The 23,999-nt window shown below is 45.1% G+C and overlaps 1 protein-coding gene across 2 annotated transcripts in view; it reads left to right on the plus strand.

The window, feature by feature from the left end:
• The window catches only part of Slc27a2 (solute carrier family 27 member 2), a 42,390-nt gene extending 18,751 nt beyond the window's left edge, over positions 1-23,639 (plus strand). For both annotated transcript variants that reach the window (XM_052723788.1, XM_052723787.1), the window contains 7 exons: positions 385-509; positions 8,819-9,013; positions 12,328-12,418; positions 13,271-13,469; positions 15,412-15,509; positions 21,754-21,884; positions 23,157-23,639. In XM_052723788.1, coding sequence (XP_052579748.1) covers positions 385-509; positions 8,819-9,013; positions 12,328-12,418; positions 13,271-13,469; positions 15,412-15,509; positions 21,754-21,884; positions 23,157-23,333 — 1,016 coding nt within the window. In that variant the 3' untranslated portion in view covers positions 23,334-23,639. The remainder of the gene's footprint in view (positions 1-384; positions 510-8,818; positions 9,014-12,327; positions 12,419-13,270; positions 13,470-15,411; positions 15,510-21,753; positions 21,885-23,156) is intronic.
• Positions 23,640-23,999: the final 360 nt, after the last annotated feature.

The following is a 23,999-nucleotide window of genomic DNA, read 5'->3' on the forward strand; positions in this document are numbered from 1 at the left end:
TGCCTTGCCACACAAGGTAATATGATCATGAACTCTGGCGGCAGCTCACTCTCTGTCTCTGTCTCTCTGTCTCTGTCTCTCTCTCTGTCTCTTTCTCTCTCTCTCTCCCTCACTCTCCCTCCCTTCCCCCTCCCCTCCTAAGATCCCTCTTCCTCTCCTCCATCTCATAAGCCTCATTTGGGCACCTGGGTTGTATTAGGATGATTTCCCATGTATCCTCTCCCAGATCGGAGGCCCACATGGGTCTGAAAACTGGTCTCCGTGATGCTTTGCACTCAGTGTAAGAGGCACTCCACACATGTTCGGTTTCATTCATTTTTAAGTTTTCTAATCGGAGAGATTTTTCTGCGCTCCTTCCCTGATGTTTTCTGTGCTTTTTAATAGGGGCTACTCTTGCTCTGCGGAGCAAATTTTCAGCCAGCCAGTTCTGGGACGACTGCAGGAAATACAATGTCACTGCCATCCAGTACATCGGTGAACTGCTTCGGTACCTGTGCAACACACCCGCGGTAACACTCCCTGTGTTTTCGTGTCTTTTCACGATCAATAAGATGTTCAAAGTTTCCTGGGATTGTGCCAGGCTTCTGCTGACTCATCTGCCTCAGTTCTGAGTTCAGATGGCAAATGTCTGTTATAATAACATGTAGATGTAACCAACCATCTTATTAAATAAGAAACACAGAACCAATGCAAAGAAGAAAGCCAAGAGGTCAGAGCTAAGAGCTAAAACCTTACCCTTCCTCCTGCGGTGGTCCTACCTCTCCGAAAGAGAGCTACCTCCTGTGTTAAAGTCTTTATATAGACTTTCAGTTCTGCCTTCTCATTGGTTGTAAACCCAACCACATGACCGCCTCGTCATGTATAGACCTGTCTGTATAGACCTCCAGGTCTTCTATGGTTGGTATTGAGATTAAAGGCGTGTATATCCAATGCTGGCTGTATCCCTGAACACACAGAAACTTACCTAGCTCTGCCTACCAAGTGCTGGGATTACAAGCATATGCCACCACCACCTGGCTTTCCTATGGCTTGCTAATAGCTCTGACCCCCTGGGCAACTTTATTTATTAACATACAAATAACATTTTAATACAAATAAAATATCACCATAATAACATGCTGAGAGCACCTTTACCACCTAGAAAGACCTTGATGGGGGACAGTGACTGTTAATCTTATTGCAGTTTTTATTCTCTGTCCTGTTACATGTTTTCACACCTTCCCCTTCCCAGATCCTCCTCTTTTCTTCCTGCTTGTGACAAGCCGCCGTCAACCCCACCTTAAATAATAGGTCGTGTGTTAACCTATTTGAGTCACTCCAGCAAAAGTCATCCATCTATGGATGGATAGATTTCCTATCTGTTTCTGCCTCTCATGTTGCACGTGTGTGTCTTGCCTCTTGTCTTCCCTGGGCTCTATAACTTTGTAATAGTTTTGTCTCCTTGACCTCTCTCCCTTACCCTCCCTTTCACCAAAGTTGTTCAGAAAACGTTTACTTGATGCTGTTTAATGAATAAATCTACCCCCCAGCTTTGAAACAAGCAAATCAAATCTGTTTCACAGTAATTCCAAGGGTCTTAGGTCCACCCTGCTTGGAGCTATCCAGATACTTTGACAAGGTTGTTCACAAGAACTCCCCCTATGCGGTCCCTGGTAGGTGCTTGAGACCTGACCAGGGTTTCTCAACAGAACCACAGCTGTTGTTATAGCCTGCTAAACTTTGGCTGTGTGGACCTAGTCTATGCCATACAGGACGTTTAGTGGCTTCTCTGGCCTTCATTCTCAAGGTATCAGTAGTGGCCTCCCCTTCTGCTAGTCCATGATAATTACGATGTCTGTGGATACTGCCGCATGTCCCCAAGCAGGCAAGTTTGATCCTTGTTGAGAACCACTTGACCAGATTTTAATCCCTTTAAGCTATTCAATCAACAAAAAACCCAGCTCAGAGGACCACTGAGTTGGTTAATCACTATTGGTAAGCATCTGTTACATTCAAGTTACATATGCGGTGCTGTGTGGCAAAGAAAGAAGCAAAAGACCCTCCCCCTTCCTCCCTCCCCTTCCCCCTCGCCCTCCCCAGTCAGGCTTCCTCTCCTCACAGCACTCAACCTCTGCTCAGATGCCAGCTCACAGGGAGTCCCTCCTACCGATAATCCAGCTTGCCTTCCTGATGCTCCGTCCTGTCTTGACATCTCATGGCACTTACCCCACCTTGCACCCGTCGGGTTGCTGTCTGTCTGCCTTCCCCACTAGTGGAACTCCATGCAAAGGCCTTATTCACTGATCCTGGGCAGCATGGAGATTAGGAACCAGCATCCCAGGCGCCAACACATTTTGCTGACTGAACCCCTAAATTCTTGTTCTGGAAAAAAAAAAATGTTTACTTGAGGAAAGTAATTTTTTTTCTTCCAAAATGTTCAGGCTTAGCATACTTGCAATTTCTTGAAAGTTCAGCAGATGCATAAAGGTCATAATTATCTATGGGATAAATCAGGACCTTTTCCCTAACAGCATTTTCTACATATCCATCTATTATAACCCAGAAATAGGTCCGGAGTCTTTCTACTTGGCAATTCTTCTCTGCTGTAAAGGCATTCGCCTTATCAATTAGAAGTCTCCTAGGGGGCTGTGTTCTATTTATTTTAAAAAGTCTCCTTTGAACTAGGGAAAATAAACATGTTTGTATGTCATGTTTATGCTCTTCAGAGATAAACTTACACACTCTTGGATCTTTCTTCTTTTTTCTTAATGTTACCACAAATGCTGGAAAACAGTGATGGATTTTACACTTTCAAAACACTGTGTGCTGTGAGGTATAATCTGTGTACAGACTCTTGTCTGGGACTGGGCCTGGATGCTATGGGTTTCCCCTGAGTGCTCCCTGTCTGCAGACTCCTTGTAAGAAGTCTAAGGAATGAACCAAGTTACTTCAAAAAGCCTTCAGTGAAGAAATTTTATGAATCATGGGTCATTATACATGACCCAGATTCTATACACTTAGGGAGAAGTTTTTAAAGGGTCTTGGCACCTGTGCTTACATGGGAATACACCACACATACAAAAAAAATAATTAAAAGATAGACTTGAAAGAACTCCTCAAACAAGAACTCAGGATCAGTGTAACCAGGACTGCCTCACCCTCAAAGCCGTTGAGAAGAATAGGCTGTCCTTAGAGAGGCTGATGCCACCAACAGACCTAATCAGGCAAACCAAATGGCTCCCCTCAGCATGGCTCGTCTGGAGTCCCTAAGGCCAGCACTGGAGAGTGGAGACTGCTATGGCTATGAACTTAACCATGTTCACTGGCTTTTCTGGTAGAGCAGAGGACATGGAAGAGTGAGACCCCAGGAACAGTTCTTCAGGTCACTAGCTCAGATTTGACTCCCTGGAAAATACCTCATCAGAGCAAGGACCCCGGAGTCTGCAGGCTGTTCCCTGACTCTGCCATTTGAGCGGTATAGTCAACCTTTCAAAATGTCAGCTTCCCAGCAGCCAACACTGGCATGATGCTATTTTTCCTTAAGTAGAGTCTGAATACAAAATGAGCTTGTGGACACAAAGCACATAGCTAAGCCTCTGTGTCTAGTAAGTGTGTAACAGATGACGGCCATTGCTGTCATTATCACTGTGTTCTGATCCTTACACAGTCTTTGAGTGAATCAATGACATGGTGCCTAACCTTGTCCACGGAAGAAATGAGACCTTCTTCTCTTATCACATTATTCAGTCTCTCTCATCTGGGTTTTAATGAGGCACAGGTTAGCAAAGCTATTGACTGAAGTGGTTTTAAGGTTGTGTAGTTGAATCTTCTGTAGCTGTTCTGCCCATTTTCCCTTGTAATAGCTGGATCTTACCCTGCAGAGCATTCATTTATAAGGGAAGATCACTCTGCTTCACGTGTTCAGTGTGAAGTCGGTCCACTCCTATGTTGTTCATGTAGTTGCCTAAAAGCAGTGTCTTTTAAGGAAAAAAAAATGTTTTTTAATTTCTCTTTTTAGGTTTATTTATTTCATGTGTATGGGTGTTTTGCCTGCATGTATGTCTGTGTGTCACATGTGTGCCTGATGCCGGCAGAGGTCAGAAGGGGAAGTTGGATTCCCTAGAGCTGGAGTTACAGATGGTTGTGAGCCATCATGTGGGTGCTGGGAACAAAACCTAGGTCCTCTGCAAGAACAGCCATGACTCCTTGAGGCAGAGCCTATCCCTCCAGCCCCCTCCTTTAGGAAAAAGTATACATTAATGCAAGATGTTGGTAAAGCGTTTCCGTCCAATAGTTAGGAACTAAGTGATGGCAAAGGGTTCTCAGTGAGATTTTGTGTATCCAAAGGGTTCTCAGTGAGATTGTGTGTATCCGCTGGGGGTGTGACCAAGGAGAGAAAGAGAGAGCAGGGAGGGGTGGATCCAGAAGAGTTCCAGGAGGCACAAGTAAAAGTCAAGATATTTGGAAGGGGAGGTAAGATAAGCGGAGCCCTGGTGGAGCTGGAGTGACTTACCTCCCTAGAGATGTCTTCCCTTGCTCTGAGCGTGTGATGACCTCTCAGGTCTCTTCATTTCTGAATCGCCTGAACTCTGGCAGAAACAGGCCAGAGTGGTGTGTGCCAGCACAGGGAGCAGAGTAAACAGGGCAAAGCAGGAGAAAGAAGGAAGAGAGGAGAATCAGGAAGGTTCGCCAGAGGCAATGAGCTGTGATGGGAGCACGGAAGTTCTCCCGCTGCTATGCCGCGAAAGGCGGCTTCTCCTTATCTGGAATGGAGCATCTGCAAACAGCTCTGCAGGTGAGCTGAGCCTGTCACCCAGGAGGCAGAGGCTTCACTGTGCTGCGTCTTAAATGTGAACATGACAGATGTGACTAAAGATCCTCACATGGAAGCGTGAGGTGGGAAATGGCGTTTTCAGTTAGGGTTTGGAGCTGAGGTAAGGAGGGTTCATTGGAAGGAGAAAGGCCTCTTGCACAAAGCAGGCAGGTTAGAGCCTCCCTGTGTACAACACAGTAGGTGTGAAGAACAGGGACTCAGGAATTTTTGAAGATAATGAAGACCTTTCACCTTTTGGAAGTCACACAAAAACAAGGGAGCCAAGGGGGAAATCACGCAGCTGCATTATCTAAAAAAAACTAAGAGAGGGCTGGACAGAGTTCAGCAGCTAAGACCATTTGGACCAGAGTTTGATTCCCAGTATCCACATGGTGGATCACAACCATCCATAACTCTCGTTCTAGAGGTTCTGACATCTCCTGGCCTCCTCCACCACCAGATACGCACATGATGCACACACATACATGCAGGCAAAACACTCACGCATATCAAATAAATTAAATATTTTTTTAGAGCTAAGAGCTATTACAACCTTGAACTACATAGAACAGCAATTTGAAAGATGGAGGGGACTAATGTAGTAGGGCCAGGAAAGGTAAAACCTAAGAAGCAGGTAACGTGATGAAATTTAAGTGGTGGGAGGTTCATTCTCTAAGAACAGTTGATTCTGACAGCACCCTGCAAGCAAGAAGACAACAGTGTGACACCTTCGGAATCCTAGGCAAAAGTTATTGTCCATCTAGAATTTTATACCCAGCTGTATTATCAATCTGTTTTACAATAAGAATATTTTCAAACTGGGCCTTGTTTCACAGGCTTGTAATCTAAACTACTTGTAATCTAAACTAAAATTTGATGAATCAAGAGTTAGAAATGTAAACATTAAAGTTAGAAAGGTGGGGATAAGAAAACACACTAAGAGTTAGGAGTGTCAGTCTCAGAGCAGCAAGCTAAGGGACAGAGAAACGGGATGAGAACAGTATGCTTCATTCAAAAGCCCTTTTAGGACAAATTGACTTTTATACTATATACTCTTCTCTCTCTTTCTCTCACTTCATTCTTTGCTTTCTTTCTTCCTTCCTTTTTTTTTTTTAAGACAGGGCCTCATGTATCCCAGGCTGGCTTCTGGCCTCAAACTCTGTAAGCAACCTGAGGATGACCTCAAACTTCTGATCCTCCTGCCTCTGAAAAGTGCTGTCTGAAGCCAAATAGATGTGTGTTTGATTCTCGGTGCAACTCTTTTGCTGTCTGTGTAACCCTGGGCTCTTCCTTCACTATAAGCTTTCCAAGGCTCTGTTTCCTCGGTTGAAACCTGAGACAAATACCTCACGATCTGTCTTGTCTGGTGGGCTTTAGAAACTGAAGTAAGACAACACAGGCCCAATGCTGACACACAGACAAACCCTCAGTGAAGAGAGTCTGCTTACTTTAATTCTCCGGGTCTCTGCATTCCTCCCAGGACACCCTGACCTTTAACCTTTTTAGTCGCTAAATCCCAGTGGGAACCTAGGCCCCAGGTGTGTTTGCCTGTCTCAGCTCAGCTCTAATGTGGAAGACAAAATAGAGAAATGTCCCACAAGTCAATTCCTTAGGAAAGTTGCTTAGGTGGGTAAAGAAGTACCACGTCCCCAGGGCCAGGAAGAGCGTGAGTCACACATCACTCTCAGCTACTAACAAGCAAGACAACGTAAAAATTGGGCTTCTCAGAAGTTCCTGGGCCTCATATGTGACCAGAAATATTTCTAGCCTTCAAACTCCAGTTCCTTCTCCTGATGTAACAAGATCCCTGGGCTGTACTGTGTAAACTGAGCCCATGGTATTATGATTGTAAATCCAGCTACCTGCCACCCACAGGTGTCCTGCTGCACCTGTGTGGCTGGCCAGCTACCCACACACCCAGGCACCTGCACCCTTTACCCCTCTGCCTGCATACGGATGCCCCAGCCAGGAGCTGCTGAGCATTCCCGGGTACAGGTTACTTGTTTAACCAGGGATTATATTGTATGCAAAACACAGGCCCAAGCCCTGTGGAGGATTCAGAGAGATGTTTAGTCTCCAAGGAGGGAGCATCTAACGAAAAAGAGATGGACTATTAGACAAGAAAGTGAACAAAGTGTGTGGGTGGAGAACAGAGTGTGGGCAGCACGTGGAATGTGTGAGGTCCTGAATTTACACATGGGAAGGCCTCTCTGCAGAGTCTAACAGGCCTGGGAACTGGTGAGTACCACGATCAGGTGGTTCTTAAGTGAAAATACGTATTTTCCAAATATGGAATGGTTTAGTCTCAGAGTTCCCATGAAAGGGAGCAGAAAGGGAACTCTGGAAATCTGCCAGTCCTTTCTGAGGAGAATAACACTGTATGGGCAGGGGAACCCTATAATTAATGGCAACACTAGAGAGTGATTAGTAATTGGCATTCCAGGACAGCAGCCAATATAAGCCAGAACTGGCCCTGGCAAACGGACACACTCTCTACCTCCTGACAGGTCCTAAGTAATTGTGAAAGAGAACACAGTGACCTGTGGGCCTGTGGAGCTGATGAAGAGAGTATATTCCTAAGCAGGCAGAACACTCGGGACTTACACAGGTTCAAACCCCCTCAACCAATTTTGACTTAAGGACTCTGGCCACTCTCCATACATTGTCCTCAGAAAGTCCACTCAAGGGACCATTTCCTTCAGTGACAATCTCCATCTACCTCTCTAGCTAGAGAAACCACAGTGGGCTTCACCACCTAAGGCTCTGACCAATCAAGCTACTTAAAAATCAAATCCAAACTTGCAGCTTCCTGAGGTTCTAGCTCCTTCTCCATGGAACCAACTCAAAGTTTATTTTAGTCTGCTTCTAATTGCTGCAGTCCTTCCCCCTTAGAGGAGACCAGCAGTCTCCTGCCTCCCTCCCTCCCTCTTCCTCCCTCCCCCCCCCTCCCCACCCTCACCCCCAGGCTATATTCCCGAGTCCCTTCTCAGCCTAGGAGGTAATGAAAGATGCAAGGGTAGTTGGATTGCTGCAGGTTGAAGGCCAGCTGGGACAGCAGAGTGAGCCCTTACACAGAGCAACTTTTCCTTTCTGATTTTCATTTATGACAAAGCGTCTTCCTCTTGGGCCGCCTGAGCAGCTAGAAGTTGGCTTACTCCTTCTCTTACACTTCTCATCCTTTCCCGACAGTCCATTCCATTGGTTTAACGGCAGCAGGTCTTGTAACCTTCGCCATACCTGGTAAATGTGGTCCAGACTCCTCTCTAGTTTCTAACACTGTTGATCTTCAGTGGGTTTCGGGAAATACCCCCCCCCCCCCACCCTGCCCCATCTCAGTTGGGTTCCCAGTTTTCCTCATTGCCACATAAAAGGTATTGCTTTACCAACCGAAATACCCAGGATCCTCCTGGTACCAGGATGTGTTCATTTCTGACAGTTTCCCATGAGCACGTTCCTTCTGGAAATTCACTGGCACTCACCAGCCCCATAAGAGAACGATTGACATTTTACACTGGATACAAATTAGATGTTGGCGTTACCTGGTTCATCTGGTTGTTTCCTCTTGCTTCAAATCAAAGTGGGAAAATATCCTTTTTTTAATTATTAAATCAGCTTTCCACCTGTCGGACTATGGAGCTTGTGTTGCAGAGAGAGGGGTGTATGTCTATGAGTGATAGACTAAGATGAATTTGTAATGACACAAAAATGAAATAAAATCAGGGCAACTACCAGCATAAATTAAATGCATAGAATCTGAATACAGTGAGTGCAGAAGTCCAAGCTCTCAAAATGTTAATGTTGCCGGGCGGTGGTGGCGCACGCCTTTAATCCCAGCACTCGGGAGGCAGAGCCAGGCGGATCTCTGTGAGTTCGAGGCCAGCCTGGACTACCAAGTGAGTTCCAGGAAAGGCGCAAAGCTACACAGAGAAACCCTGTCTCGAAAAACCAAAAAAAAAAAAAAAAAAAAAAAAAAAAAAAAAAAAAAAAATGTTAATGTTCCGTCTACTTCCTCTTCCGTTACCACAGAAACCAAATGACCGTGACCACAAAGTGAAAATAGCATTGGGAAATGGCTTACGGGGAGACGTGTGGAAAGAGTTTATCAAGAGATTTGGGGACATCCATGTGTATGAGTTCTACGCTTCCACTGAAGGCAATATCGGATTTATGAATTACCCAAGAAAAATCGGTGCTGTCGGAAGAGCCAACTACCTCCAAAGAGTTAAGTACACTGAAAAATTAGCGCAGCGTAGGTGACTTTCAGAATACAGACCTTTAAAACTGTACCACAACATAGCATCAGAACTACCAAGAGAAACTTGCCCATTCTCTATGATGATGACCTTTTTGAGATCATCTCATAATCATAGCAACTCATTCCTTTCAACATTTGAAACCTGTATGAAATCACCCTCCCTTCATTCATACTTGTATGTGGGGGAAAAACCTTGTGGGTCACCTTTCCGTAAATGCAGTGTCACATTTCCATGAAATGCAGTGTTTCCCTTTAATTGAGGTGTGCATAAAAATCACATGGGAGCCGGGCGGTGGCACACGCCTTTAATCCCAGCACTCGGGAGGCAGAGCCAAGTGGATCTCTGTGAGTTCGAGGCCAGCCTGGGCTACCAAGTGAGTTCCAGGAAAAGGCGCAAAGCTACACAGAGAAACCCTGTCTCGAAAAACCAAAAAAAAAAAAAAAAAAAAAAAATCACATGGGGAGTTCTTTATGTATACGGGTATAGGTTCCCAACCTCCTGGCTTTGGATTCATTTGTTCTGAGATAAGGCCCTTGGTGCTTTTAAAAGCTGTGCAGGGTTAAGACCAGCAGCCCGGACCTTCAAGAGAAGTGGGATATTCTGATTGACATGTATGTTCTCCTCGTGAGTCCACCAGAAAGATGTGTCTTATTTCTCTTCCCTCTCTCCGGTGTTTTGTTGCCTGGGGACCCTGCAGGTCTGTTTTCTTGATGGTCAGTCATTCTAAGGATAACCCATGGATACTGACCCTCCAGTGACCTGTACAGTCATGAGCCTCTAACAGGGAAACAGCCAGGAGCTCTGAGACAGCCTTTGTCCCCAGGGATTGACCAAGGGAGTAGTCCATATGCTAAGTGCTGTGGCTCTGAAGGGCAGGCCCCAGGGCCACCGTGTCCTAGCTGAGGGGCCCCAGGAAGTTACTTACATTCCTTAGACCTCAGTTTCCCACCCCATGCTAGCTGAGTCGCCCCGGGGAAGTTACTTACATTTTTTAGGCCTCCGTTTCAACATCTTAAAACAGAGATAAAAAGAAAAGATTGAGCCCACGGGCTAGCCCAAATTCGGTGTTAATAAGGGGAAAGACTTGCAAAGTTATTTATGCAAAATCCCTGTTGGGCATTAAGCCTTCCATTTCTTGTACTCTGGTGGGAGCACAAGGCATTCCCAAGTCCAAGGACCCTCTCCAGCGACGGCACCAAGCCCACAGGGTGCAGCTCACTCCCTGACCTCTAGACCTGTGCTGTCCGGTGTGGTAGCCTCTAGCTATGTGTAAATATTTAAATGTCAATAAAGCAAAAGTGTGAATTCAGTCCATCATTCACAGTAACAGCTGCCTTGCAGGTGCTCAGGGGGCGCATGTCAGTGACACTATCCTGAGCAGAGCAGGTATTTCCACCACCGTGAACAGTCCTACCGAGCCACACTTCTGTAGGCTGGGACGTTAGTGTCAGGTCATCGTGAACTAGCCCAGCTGTGGAGATCAAGGCTAAACACTAGCAGGCTGGCAGTGTTGCTCCAGTTGACCTCAGAGAGAAGACTTCATTGGAAATTTGTTTCCTACAAACTTCCACTTACGTATGTGCAGATTCACTACTAGCTCTTTACTTTCTCACCTGTTGGTTGTCAGATTATTATTGTCAGTTTTTCTATACTAAACAAACACCTTTAAAAAGAAAAAGAATTTTTAAAAAGTATTAAGGTGTCCCAGCAGTTAATGTGGAAAGAAGCATTAATTACAACCACAAGATTTTTGACATTCTTATAAATTAAATCAGTGTACATTGGTTGTCCAAAAATGCCACTCGGGGATTTTGAGTTGTTTTGTTTTGTTTTGCTTTTTTGAGGCAGGGTTTCTTTGTAGCCCAGTCTGGCCTTGAACTCAGAGACCAACCAGCCTCTGCCTCCAGAGTACTGGGATTAAAGGCGTGTGCCACCACCGCCCAGCACCACTTGGGTTTAATGGAGTTGAATTTGAGCTGGCACAGTAAACATGGCCGGCAGTTTTATCTGGACACTGTTGTACTTGCTGATTTCCTTGAGTGGGGAAAATAATATGCTTATTATTACGATGGTATACATTCTTAACTGTCAAACTGTGTGTTAATATAGAGTTGGGCTGTTGGTGCTCTAAATGTGGTTTCAGTTTTGTAGTACAGGGATTGAACCCAAGGCCTTGCACATGCTAAACAAGCGTTTACCGCCAAGCCACGACCCAGACCTTTTAAAAACCTGTATTTTAGGATAAACTCTTACTAGGTTTCCCATACTAGCTCCAACTTGTGATCCTCCTGCTTCAACACACACACACACACACACACACACCATGTAGCTGGGATTACAGGTGTGTACCACCTCCCCTAGCTATGATAGCCTTCTAATAACTTTATAGTTATGCCTGAAATAATTTTTGCTTTGATTCTTAAATATAATGAGTAATGTGTCCCTGGTGATGAGGATACTAGCCATCTGATGGTAACATATTAATACATTATCAGATATGACTTTAAATCCATTTGTAATCTGTCCACCAAGAGATATGCATGACAGCCAGACAGTGGTGGCGCACGCCTTTAATCCCAGCACTCGGGAGGCAGAGGCAAGTGTATCTCTGTGAGTTTGAGGCCAGCCTGGGCTACAGAGTGAGTTCCAGGAAAGGCGCCAAAGTTACACAGAGAAACCCTGTCTTGGAAATCCAAAAAAAAAAAAAAAAAAAGATATGCATGAGAAAGATCGTAACAGTTTTATTTATAATAGACCAAAATTAGAAATAATTCAAGAACCCATTAAAAATATCCATTGACAGAATAAAGTGTAGTATATTTATACAAGAGAAAATTGAATGTCCAGTAGGTCTGGAGTTGAAGCTCAGAGGTGGGGCATTTGTAAAGCTTGTGCAAGGTCTGGGCTCTGTCTCTGGTATCATCCACAGCGACACCCCTGAGAAGAGCAGCAACGTGGGCTGGTGTTCACAGACATAGTAACCTAAAGTGAGACCTGCGTGCCCACACTTACTTACCAGGGTTAAAATTAACAGGTAGTGATAAAAGTCAGAATGGTGATTGACTGCACAGAAAGCAGAGAGCAACTTCTTCAGTATAATGAAAATGTTTTATATGTGGATCTGGGTGGTAGTTACAGATGCAAAATTCCACCCATGCTGTACACTGAAAATATATGTAGTATGTGTCCTTTCTGCACTTTTTGTAATAAAGTAAGCATAGAAAACTCTACAAAGCTCAGTTGATGTACTCAAATGCTATTTTTTTTTAATTTTGGCAGAAAGTTGTAAGGTATGAGCTGATTAAATATGATGTGGAGAAGGATGAACCCGTCCGTGACGCAAATGGATATTGCATCAAAGTCCCCAAAGGTACTGTGGACTTTTTGTGCAATTAACTGTGCACAAAATTATCTTGACTAAGCAACATTTAAGAACTAACATAGTATTACTAGCTGGCAAATTTTATTAAATTTAGTGGGGGAAAGACTTTTATTGACATACTCTAAAAAATACATATAAATTGAAGGCACTGGCTTACTGTAACATATAATTATACTTTTAGGCTAGTTGGGCATCTTGCTTGTAAGGTACTTTTTGGAAAGGTCCAGACTGCTATGGCTGCAAAGCTTTAGGTGGACCTTATGTTTATGCTTTTACCCACTATGCATTTGTCTAGTTATGTATAGGAATCGTTATTGAGTAAAAGATTAGCAATAAGATAATTACAACTAAGTGACCATGCAGAATAAGGTTTGGTATAGGTGTCCATGGCATACCTGCATACACACATGTTCCTTTTCTTGCTGTGATCAAACACCTGACAGGAAGTATCTTAGGGGAGAAAGGGCTTGTCCTGGCTCACAGTTGAAAAGATACAGTCCATCATGCTGTTGAAGGCAGAATGGCAGGACTGTAAGGTAGCCACATTGCATATGCAGTGAGAAAGACAGGAAATAGAACCCTACAGTGAGGCTCTGCTTCATATAGGGTCCATAGCCTTCCAAATGATCATTACCACTTGGAGAGTTCAGACACTTGAGCCTATGGGGGACATGTCACATTTAAACCACAGCATGGTAGATATGGATATGGATATAAGAAATGACACTTCCTATGGCCAGCTTCTTGTCTGTGGGCTGTCTGCCAACAGTTTTAGGATGATGATAAAATGTGCTTATCTCTTCACAAAAATAAATAGCAATTTACTCTCTTCTGTCTTAGGTGAGGTCGGACTCTTGGTTTGCAAAATCACACAACTTACACCATTTAACGGCTATGCTGGAGGAAAGTCTCAGACAGAGAAGAAAAAACTCAGAGATGTCTTTGAGAAAGGAGACCTCTATTTCAACAGTGGAGACCTCCTAATGATTGATCATGATGATTTCGTCTACTTCCATGACAGAGTTGGAGATACATTCCGGTGGGTTTCTCTGAATTGTTGAGTTCAAAAGAAATACAAGCACACTTTGGCCTATTCCTGAGTTGGAATCAGATGCCTCTCTCCCACGAAGCTTCAGTTCTTCCTGCCTCTTGTGTGCCATTTTGTCTCCTACATTCCCAGAGAATAAGGAGTGAACTATAAAGTGTCTCTCTACAGCACAAATAAACGTAAAGGCAGGACATCCCTTCCATGTTCCCAGAGCCCCAAGTCCACCCAGCTGCTCTCTTGCATGTCCTGCACATTTCACAGATGCTTTTAGGGTAGCTGGGGATTTTCGCATTTTTCTAATCAGACAGCTTTTGGCTTTCAGATGAAAACATTAACGTGAAGCTGACCTGGTTGAAAAGGTGCGAAGTTCAGCGCCTTTTTCCCTCCCTTCCTTCTGTCCTCCATCTCCAGCCAAATGGTCTCCCACAAAATCCCCAGGCTAGCATAAGGAAGTTTGGAAGTCAGTTTGGTAAATGGTGGCGTGAATCTCCAACGATAGCTCAGTCCTCCAGCTCAGGGCAGAGGCTTCCTTCCTGTGTGGATTCCCTGAGACAGGAATGCCCCATACAGCATGGAATACAGTGTCTGATGCAGGTCACTGCCCTTGAGTGAGTGACTCAAGAAAGCATCAACTTCAACTGACTACAGTAGAAAGATCAGAGCTGGATGAGAACCAGACTCACCACAGCCCTGGCCGGCCACAGGCATAACCATCTTTTTTTTATTGACTTACAAAAGCAACAGATTTTGTTTGGAAAATGCCATAAGTTAATCATTCTTTCACCCATCTCTTGAGAGTTGGAATTTTATGCCACCCTCATTAAGAAGTTACTCCGGAAAGCTGGGGAGATGGCTAATACAGTATTTGCCTGGCAAGCACCAGGACCGGAGTTCAGTCCCCAGAACCCACATTTAAAAAGCTGGGCTTAGGCCGGGCGGTGGTGGCGCACACCTTTAATCCCAGCACTCGGGAGGCAGAGGCAGGCAGATCTTTGTGAGTTTGAGGCCAGCCTGGTCTCCAAAGCGAGTTCCAGGAAAGGCGCAAAGCTACACAGAGAAACCCTGTCTCGAAAAACCAAAAAAAAAAAAAAAAAATTATAAAAAGCTGGGCTTGATGCTACGTGTTTGTAATCGAACCCTGGGGAGACAGAAACAGGCAGATCTGTGAGCCTGCTGGCCCGTGAACCATGCTAGCCAACTTGTTGAGCTCCGTGCTAGGGAGAGATCTTGCCTTAAAAGAGTGGACAGTGCCTGAGGACAAGCACTCAAGAGTGTCCTCTGGCCTCCACACACGCACACATGCACATATGCACACTTACATAAAACATACACACACATGCATGCATGAAGGCACACACACACACACACACACACACACACACACACACACACACACACACAAAGATACTTTTGAGAGACCTAAAGGATATTTTTATAAAACCCCTAATTCTTAATTAAATTAAAAAGCACCTGACTGGGCCTTAACATTGCAATCTTTATGTAATAAAAGTATGATTTTTTTTTCTTTTTGACTAAAAGCTGTGTTATGTGAGAACTTGAAATACAACTATGAAATTCTGCTAACTAGATTGCTAACTGCTGACTGAATTAAATAAGATATTAAAGGGGAAAAGTGAGAGACCGAAACAAAGCTAAAAGAAGTTGAGATTAATTTCTGACATCCAGTAACTTTTTTAGCCTAGTCTGGATTTCACATTCAAACACAGTGATATCTATTATGCTTTGTGTGACAAGATTGAAATTCCACATTCTATTGTCTAGGTCTAGACCCTTTTGCCTCCAACATATCACTGCAAGTGAGCTGGGAGTTTGAGGGGACCAGTATGGGAATACCAGCCACCTCGCCGAGGTCTAAAAGAAACACTGGCCGGAGAGCAAGCGTGACCTCAGCTAACCCTTGCTTTTCTCCCAGGTGGAAAGGAGAGAACGTAGCTACCACAGAAGTCGCCGACATAGTAGGACTCGTTGACTTCGTTCAGGAAGTGAATGTTTATGGAGTACCTGTACCAGGTATGTAGAAGACACCGTGAATCTATCTGAACCCACACAGGCACTGAACAGAATCATCACAGCACGCCCAAGTTGGTCTTGCTTTCTCCCTCTGCCTGGAGCGTGAAGCTGCTGTCAAGCAGCAGGGGTTAGAGCGTGTCTCTCTGCACCATGCACCACTGTCAAAGTAATGCAGTGCAACTGATGTTGGCCTGCCTCGTGTTTTAGCGGCTGCTTAATTTAGCTCTCAGGCATGGGAGGTCCCCCACTTCCCAAGTCTCTGTTTTGGTGTACCTTGAGAGCTTGAGGGCTGCAAAGTGGTCTGTTGCAAGTAGGAACAATTATGGTTTTTAGAAAGAAAACTGGGAAAGGGCAAATTTTGTTCGGCCTCTTTTTGTAGAGCAAGCTCCTAAGAGCAGAGCAGACCCTGAATCTCAGAGTCGTCAGGAGTGGAGTCACTGAGGTGTCTGCAGATCTGCCTCTGCCGGCAGGGTGGGAAGGAGCCTGGCTCCAACACCTGCGGGCTATTTCAAAACTCCCTCCAATTAGGGATAATTGTCAGAACTAATTTATGTAGTTTCATAAATACCAAATATATTTATCAAACGTATACTAGAGCTGCCATAAGTATCAGTCATTTTAATTGTAGATATTAGAGAGGATTAAATTCTCCAAGTCAATGCCCAAATATAAGCTGTCAGGCTCTTATTGTTCCCAAAACTGAGTGTTTGGGGTTCTCACCATTTATTCAAAGCAGAAATCAAAAGGTCCCCTTTCCTGCATGCTGACAGTGTCATATGTTGTGTGACAGAAGTTTTCCTGGGGAGATGCAACATGAACATCTTATTCACCCCCCGATAGGGAGCCCATAACAGACGCCACCAAAGTCCAACTTGGTGAACCAATGAGTTTTATTGGGAGAGGGGGTTACTTCCAGGAGCAGAAATGACTCAAAGACAATTGCATCACCAAGGCCACCACAGCGTGAGTGGCAGCACACCAAGCTGGAACCTGGAGCATACCGCACAGCCTGCAGGCAGCTCAACAGGCTGCAGAGGGTCCTTTCCAGGTGCCTCAGTTGGTCTAAACCTCTTCCAGGCAGATGGTCTGGTCTGAGAGTCTTTGTAGTTGGCTTATCTGGGAGTGACTCTCAGCGGTCTTTATTGCTTACTCTGGCAGGGCAGGGAGTTCCTGAATCTACTTTAAGTCGTTTACCTTACTACATCATCTTCTTTATTTTTTATGAAAGTTTTTTCTTATTTCCATTCAGTTATATATTATACGTAAAACATATTCTCCTGGGCTGGAGAGATGATTCAGAGGTTAAGAGCACTGGCTGTTCTTCCAGAGGTTCTGAGTTCAATTCCCAACAACCACATGGTGACTCACAACCATCTGTAATGAGATCTGGTTCCCTCTTTTGGCCTGCAGGCATACACACAAACAGAATACTGTATACATAATAAATAAATAAATAAATAAATAAATCCTTGGAAAAAAATATTCTCCCTATATCCTATTCTCCCTTTTCTCATCCATCCACCACCCAGATTTCTACTTCCATGTCATATATACATACATGATTTTATATATATATATATATATAAAAAATCAAAAAACCACAAATGAGAGAAAATATATGATATTTGCCCTTTCAAAGCTGACTTGATTCACTTAGTATAATTATCTCCAGTTTTGTCCATCTCCCTGCAGATGACCTATCCTCGGTCTTCCTTAGGGCTGGAAATTATTCCATTGTGTACTTACGCCACATTTTCTTATTCACTTGGGTTGTTTCCATACCTCAGCTGCTGTGACAGTGCTGTGACGTGCAAGTGTCTCTGTGGTGAGTTGGAGTCCTTTGGCTAAACACCCAGCAGTGGACTAGCTGGGTCACACATGTTAGCTCGTTTGGTTTTGCTCAAGAAACCACCATGCTGATTTCCATAATGGTTGGACTGATTTACATTCCCTTCAGCTGCAGGGTGGGCGTTTTTCTTACCTGTTTCCCTGTGATCTCATCACAATGATATGATGGAAAGCATAGCCACATCTCAGGTCTGGAAGGAAATGCAGCAGACCCTCAGCTGAGGTGACACAAGTGTCCAAGTCACGGTTGTCAGCCACCATGACACCCTCGGCTGTTATAGCCCCCTCTTAAAGTGGTGGGTATGTTTCAAAGTACTAAACCTTAAACCTTTTCTTAAGTAGCTGGGAAAATCTAGAACGTGGGATTGAAAGCCCAGTATTTCTCAAAGTGGCGTCTCAGATAAGCAGCGTCACCCAAAAACTTGCTAAAATTGACCTATGTTGGGTCCACTCAGATTTGCTTAGTGGGTGGGTCCAGGAAGCAGTACGTTTTAAAATCCCTCTAGTGACTCTTAAAAAAACACTAGGCCAGGGTGTAGCTAGAGTTTTCCTGCCTGGCCCACAGTCAGGACAAATCTCTCTCACCTGTCAGTCCCACAGCCGCTCAAAACTGACCAAGTAAACAGAGACTTATATTGGTTACAAACTGTATGGCCGTGGCAGGCTTCTTGCTAACTGTTCTTACAGCTTAAATTAATCCATTTCCATTAATCTATACCTTGCCACATGGCTCGTGGCTTACCGGCATCTTCACATGCTGTTTCTCATCATGGCGGCTGGCAGTGTCTCTCTGACTCAGCCTTCCACTTCCCAGCTTTATTCTCCTCCTTGTTCCGCCTACACTTCCTGCCTAGCCAACGGCCAATCAGTGTTTTATTTATTGACTAATTAGCAACACACTTGACATACAGACCATCCCACAGCACCAGGGTTGTAGCTCAGTGACAGAGTGCTTGCTCAGCATGCGTTCAAGGCTGATCTCATGACAAGTTGGATCCTTAGTTCTCCCCCCACAACACATGCACAACATTCAAATCTTATTTAGACACCATGAAAATGTCCTAAAATGTATGGTAATTGGACAATATGCTAAACATCACTGAAGTGGTGAAGATGATGAATACCATATTTTATACAATTAAAAAAAATACAGGCATGATGGTGCACAAGTGTGATCTCAGCACTCAGTGGACTGAAGTATAAGTCACTTCAAAGTCAGCCGGGGCTAGGTAGTGAGTTCCAGACTAGCCTGGCCTACATAGTGAGATCCAACCTTAAAAAAATAAAAAAAAGTACAAACAACAACAAAAATCCCACTGAAGTATGAAAAGCACTGGAGCCTTTCTCAAAACGTGGCCAATCTCACAGTCACCTGGGGAAGTCTGTAAATGCCAGAGCTAATGCATCAGAACTTCTAGAATTGGATCTAGAATCTTCCGAGTGAGCTGTCAGTTAGGGTTGGCAGTCAGGGCGTAGAAGAAGGAAGAGGTCCTCCCTGGGCAGTAAGAACAGGGAGCAGCTGTGCTCAGTGCTGTTCAGTAGCCCACCTGAAACAGTTTGAAATGATCAGGAAGAGGACATCAGCCTGGAAACCCCCATAGCCAGAGGGACCAACCGTCAAATGGACTTGTTTCCAGAGTTGGGTGGTCACCAGCTGGGCATGTAAAAAGATGCTAGACCCTCTTCCATCTGAGAATCCTGAAAAAATTCTTACAGCAGTGGAAGATTAAAAATGAACTCTAGCCAGGCGGTGGTGGTGCACGCCGTTAATCCCAGCACTCAGGAGGCAGAGGCAGGCGGATCTCTGTGAGTTCGAGGCCAACCTGGTCTACAAAGTGGGATTCAGGACAGGCACCAAAACTATACAGAGAAACCCTGTCTCAAAAAACAAAAAAATAAAAAAATAAAAATAAAAATAATGAACTCTAAAGTCCCCGCTCCCCAGCCCTATGTTCTTGGTGTCACTCTGACTGCCATCTGGCATCCTAGCCGTCGTAGACAGCTAACCCAAGCCTGGGAACACAGCAGGCCCTTCTCAAGTCAGGTGTGTGCATGTCCCAGCCGTGGCTGTGGTCGGGTGTGCATGCACCGGCCATGGCTCTGGTCGGGTGTGCATGCACCGGCCGTGGCTCTGGTCGGGTGTGCATGCACCGGCCGTGGCTGTGGTCGGGTGTGCATGCACCGGCCGTGGCTCTGGTCGGGTGTGCATGCACCGGCCGTGGCTGTGGTCGGGTGTGCATGTCCCGGCCGTGGCTCTGGTCGGGTGTGCATGCACCGGCCGTGGCTCTGGTCGGGTGTGCATGTCCCGGCCGTGGCTGTGGTCGGGTGTGCATGCACCGGCCGTGGCTGTGGTCGGGTGTGCATGCACCGGCTGTGGCTGTGGTCGGGTGTGCATGCACCGGCCGTGGCTGTGGTCGGGTGTGCATGTCCCGGCCGTGGCTGTGGTCGGGTGTGCATGCACCAGCCATGGCTCTGGTCGGGTGTGCATGTCCCGGCCGTGGCTGTGGTCGGGTGTGCATGCACCGGCCGTGGCTGCGATCAGGTGTGACTGTGAGCCTTTTACCACCTTTGCACCAGGGAAGAACGTCTAGTTTAGGACCTAGAATGCAGGCATCACACAAGAACAGTCCCATACTCTCTAGAAGTTCCAGTTCTCAGAAAAACTTGCTGTGTTGATGAAAGTATCCAGTGGAGTAGCTAACAGTCACAACATGACTGCTGAGTATGGAAAAAAATGGGTAGTACAACTGGAAAAATGAATTTTTCCTTTCACTTAATCATAATTGAGTTTTAGTTTTAATAATTGTAATGTGGGCAGTGGGTGCTGTATTAGACAATACAGCTCTCAAGCCCTAGCCTACACCTTCTTCCTAGAGCTGAATTACTCAAAGGCAACCTCCAGGAGTCAGTGCAGAGGCCTGGGACCAACAGGCCCACCTCCCTCTGGATCAGGCATTGTCACTACCACAGCAAAGAGTCAGAGCCAGTCAGTGCAGAATATATCTGCTGCACCAGCTCCCCCATAATTCCAAGAGCAACTTACTAGGGATATTTGAGTTCCTGAGTCAGGTATGAGGGACACCCTACCCCTACCCCCCCCCCCCTTCTTTTTTTTTTTTTGGATTTTTGAGACAGAGTTTCTCCATGTGGTTACCCTGGCTGTCCTGGAACTCACTCTGTAGACCAAGCTGGCCTCGAACTCGGAGATCCACCTGCCTCTGCCTCCTGAGTACTGGAATTAAAGGCGTGCACCACCACCATCTGCCTCGAAGGACCCCTTTTTAAAAAGAGGCTGGCACCCTGCCCTCTCCTTCAGGTCAGAGGGAAACTGAATAAGGAAGTACCTCTTTTTTAAAAAAAATATATCTTTTTGTTTTTGCCTTCTTTAGAGCAATAGGTAAACATATAATCACCATGGGAGAGATTTCAAACGCTGGGGCCCAGGTGACGGAGGACGGCTCCTTCCTATCTGATTACAGCTAAGTAGTTCAGGGAAGTGGACCCGGACTCCCACTGGGTCTGCTGGATCAGGTAGAAAATATATTAATACCTAATTACTACTGTCCTCACAAGCAAACAATGGTAATTGTTCTAATCACCTCTCCACTAACAGCCCTGCTGTCGAGATCGGTTTTCTCTGTGTGGTGTACGTTCCCCTGAGAGTCCTGGGCATGAATGGAAGGACACACAGCAGCTTTCCCCTGTGCCTGCCCTGCAGCCTCTCTGAAACACTGAGAAGGAAAGCTGTTGGGAGCTTTGAGTGAATAAGTATGTCTCAAAGGCAGTATCTGTGTCCACGGCACATATCGGACCCATCATAGCAAACTAAATGACAAACCCAGCTCAGTGATTCGTGATGGTGGAGCAAGACCTTTTGCTGGAATCAAAAAATAAAACACAAAAAATTCCCTTTAGCCACAAGTTCAGTCTGCGTCCTCGTCAGCTCTGTGCAGCTCACTAAGAAGAACAGTGATAGCCACAAGCCAACCTGCCTGGATCAGTCTCTGATGATGCCTGGTCCTTGCTGTATGACCTTGGACAAGTTGTTGAATGCCTTTAAGTCTCAGTTTCTTCATCCTTGAAATGATGGGGGTAACATCTGCTCCTCTTCTTAAGGTTGTTGCTGTGGTTAAATAAGAATACACTGAGTATAGGCCATGGCAACTATTAAAGAGTCAGCATAGATCTATTGTTAGTTTTGTTACTTAACTATTGGTTAACATTCCTAGTAACCACACATTCATCATAGAATAATGTGGACGTATGTGTTTGAAACAAAAATCTGAACTATTCAAAAGAAACCTGGTGTTTGTGGTCGTCGCCGTCCATAGTTCTCTAACCTGGCAGAGCCTCGTGAGTGAAATTACCAGCTGATGTTTTCTCATTCTATTTCCAGGTCATGAGGGTCGAATTGGGATGGCCTCAATCAAGATAAAAGAAAACCATGAGTTCAATGGAAAGAAGCTCTTTCAGCACATCTCGGAGTACCTGCCGAGCTATGCGAGGCCTCGGTTCCTGAGAATACAAGTGAGAACACTTTCCAAGTTCAGTTCTCTCCCAGGCTCTTTCTTAGGGAACCGCCCCCTTCTCCCGCGGTGACCACGTTTGCCAAATTTTTACCATACTCACTAGACAGAGCTCAGGAAGAAGCTCTGTAGTTCAATAAAAACAGGGAAATACCAGAAATAGAGCACACAGAAACCCAATCCAAATCTCTTCCCCACTAAAACGATAGGCCAATTTATTCACCTGTAGCCTTGGCAAATAACTACCAAGGCCAGTGTTCGGTGAGGTGTCAAAGACACTTCAAGTAGAAATTATCTAACCCTGCCGTTTCTGGTTTACTCTTCTTGTTTTCTGTGCTTCGGCTAGCATGCAGAACCTTCTTATGCTAGGCAAGCACTCTGCCACTGAGATACATCCACAGCCATGTTGTTTCCAATTCTAAAGAATACAAAATCTGCTGAGGCCCTACCCCTTCCTATAGGGGACATTTTAACTGACCATCGTCGTAACTTGAAAGTGTCAAGCGGTCACTGGATTTGGCTCAGTCCTCATTAAGTGCGTTGAGCCCTGTGGTTACATAACTGAAGACTTGACAAAGTCTAGGGTCCTGAGTAGTGTGTTGAGTGTGTTAGGGCTACTTCTGTCAATGCCCATAAAGGACTGGCATTTGTTTTGCGTGCAGCTGGTAAAGACAGAAACATGAACTGTCTTTAGGTGTGTCTCATAACATTGAAGGGAGTCTTTAGCCTACCAGATAGACCGACTGGGAAAACAGAATCCCTTGTGAACAAATGACCTCTCTCCTGCTTCCACCCACAGCCAGGATAGCTCACCTTACCAGAGGCCCCTCTCTCTACTCATAGTCTGCACACTGTTGGCAGCTCTTCATTCCACATGGGACCTCTAAGGCTCTCAGTCAGTGGTTCTCGCCTTCCTAACGCTGTGACCCTTTAGTACAGTTCCTCATGTTGTGGTGACCCCCAACTTTAAAATTATTCTTGTTGCTACTTCATAACTGTAATGTATATAGCTGATATGCAGGATATCTGATATGTGACCCCTGTTGGGATCACAACCCAACAGTTGAGAACCACTACTCTAAGGAAATAAAACAAATCCCTCACTTGGGGCCCCCATGTAGAGCTTCTGCAAATGGCAGTGTGGATACATACTCATCAGCTCTCACAACAAAGGAAGCCAGCATGCTGCCAATCCCCACCATCTCCACCCTAACCCTGCATCCTAACTCACTGTAAAGCACCACTAACTCGTAGGTTGTCTGATCTTTTTCAGGATACCATTGAGATCACTGGGACTTTTAAACACCGGAAAGTGACCCTGATGGAAGAGGGCTTTAATCCCACCGTCATCAAAGATGCCTTGTATTTCATGGATGACACAGCAAAAACCTATGTGCCCATGACTGAGGACATTTATAATGCCATAAGTGATAAAACTCTAAAGCTCTGAATATTTCCAGGTGACTATCTCATAACATTTCCAGAAAGACACTCAATAGACCTAGCATAGCCACTTGATATAATCCAACTTTAATTTGATTGAAGATTATAAGGTGCAATTTTTTTAAGGAAATTATTCATTAAAAGAAGGACGGTTTTTTTTTTAATTACACCTGAACCTTTGCAAGTAAAAAGATTTAGAGATAATTATTTTTCAATGTGCGCCTGCCATTTGTCCTTGCAAACGAAGCTTTTTGGAGAGAGGGCCTTATTTTTTTAAATACATAATAAACTATATTAACACTGACATATGAAACATTGCTGTCTCTTGTGCTTCTTTCTCTATTCTAAATGCAAATTCCACATCTGTTATTCCAAACAGAGAGCGCCATTGGCCACGGGTGTCCTGCTCCTCTTGGTAAGAAGCAGCAAGGGAGAGGGAGGGTGGGCCAGCAATAACACGATGGGAATCCGGCTCCAGAGTAAGGGGCCCACCTTCCCCTCCCATAATCATCCTAGCCACTCTGCAGACAGTAACCAAAGCTAGAAATGTCAGCGTAGTCCTTAAATGCTCTGTCTTAGCTACTCCTCTACTGCTGCAACAAAACACCATGGCCAAGACAACTTAGAAAGGAAAGCATTGAATTTGGAGGCTCACGGTTTCAGAGGGTTAGAG

Source organism: Peromyscus californicus, unplaced genomic scaffold (assembly GCF_007827085.1).
Source record: "Peromyscus californicus insignis strain IS unplaced genomic scaffold, ASM782708v3 Scaffold_7__1_contigs__length_154581171, whole genome shotgun sequence".
Classification (NCBI taxonomy): Eukaryota; Metazoa; Chordata; class Mammalia; order Rodentia; family Cricetidae; genus Peromyscus; species Peromyscus californicus.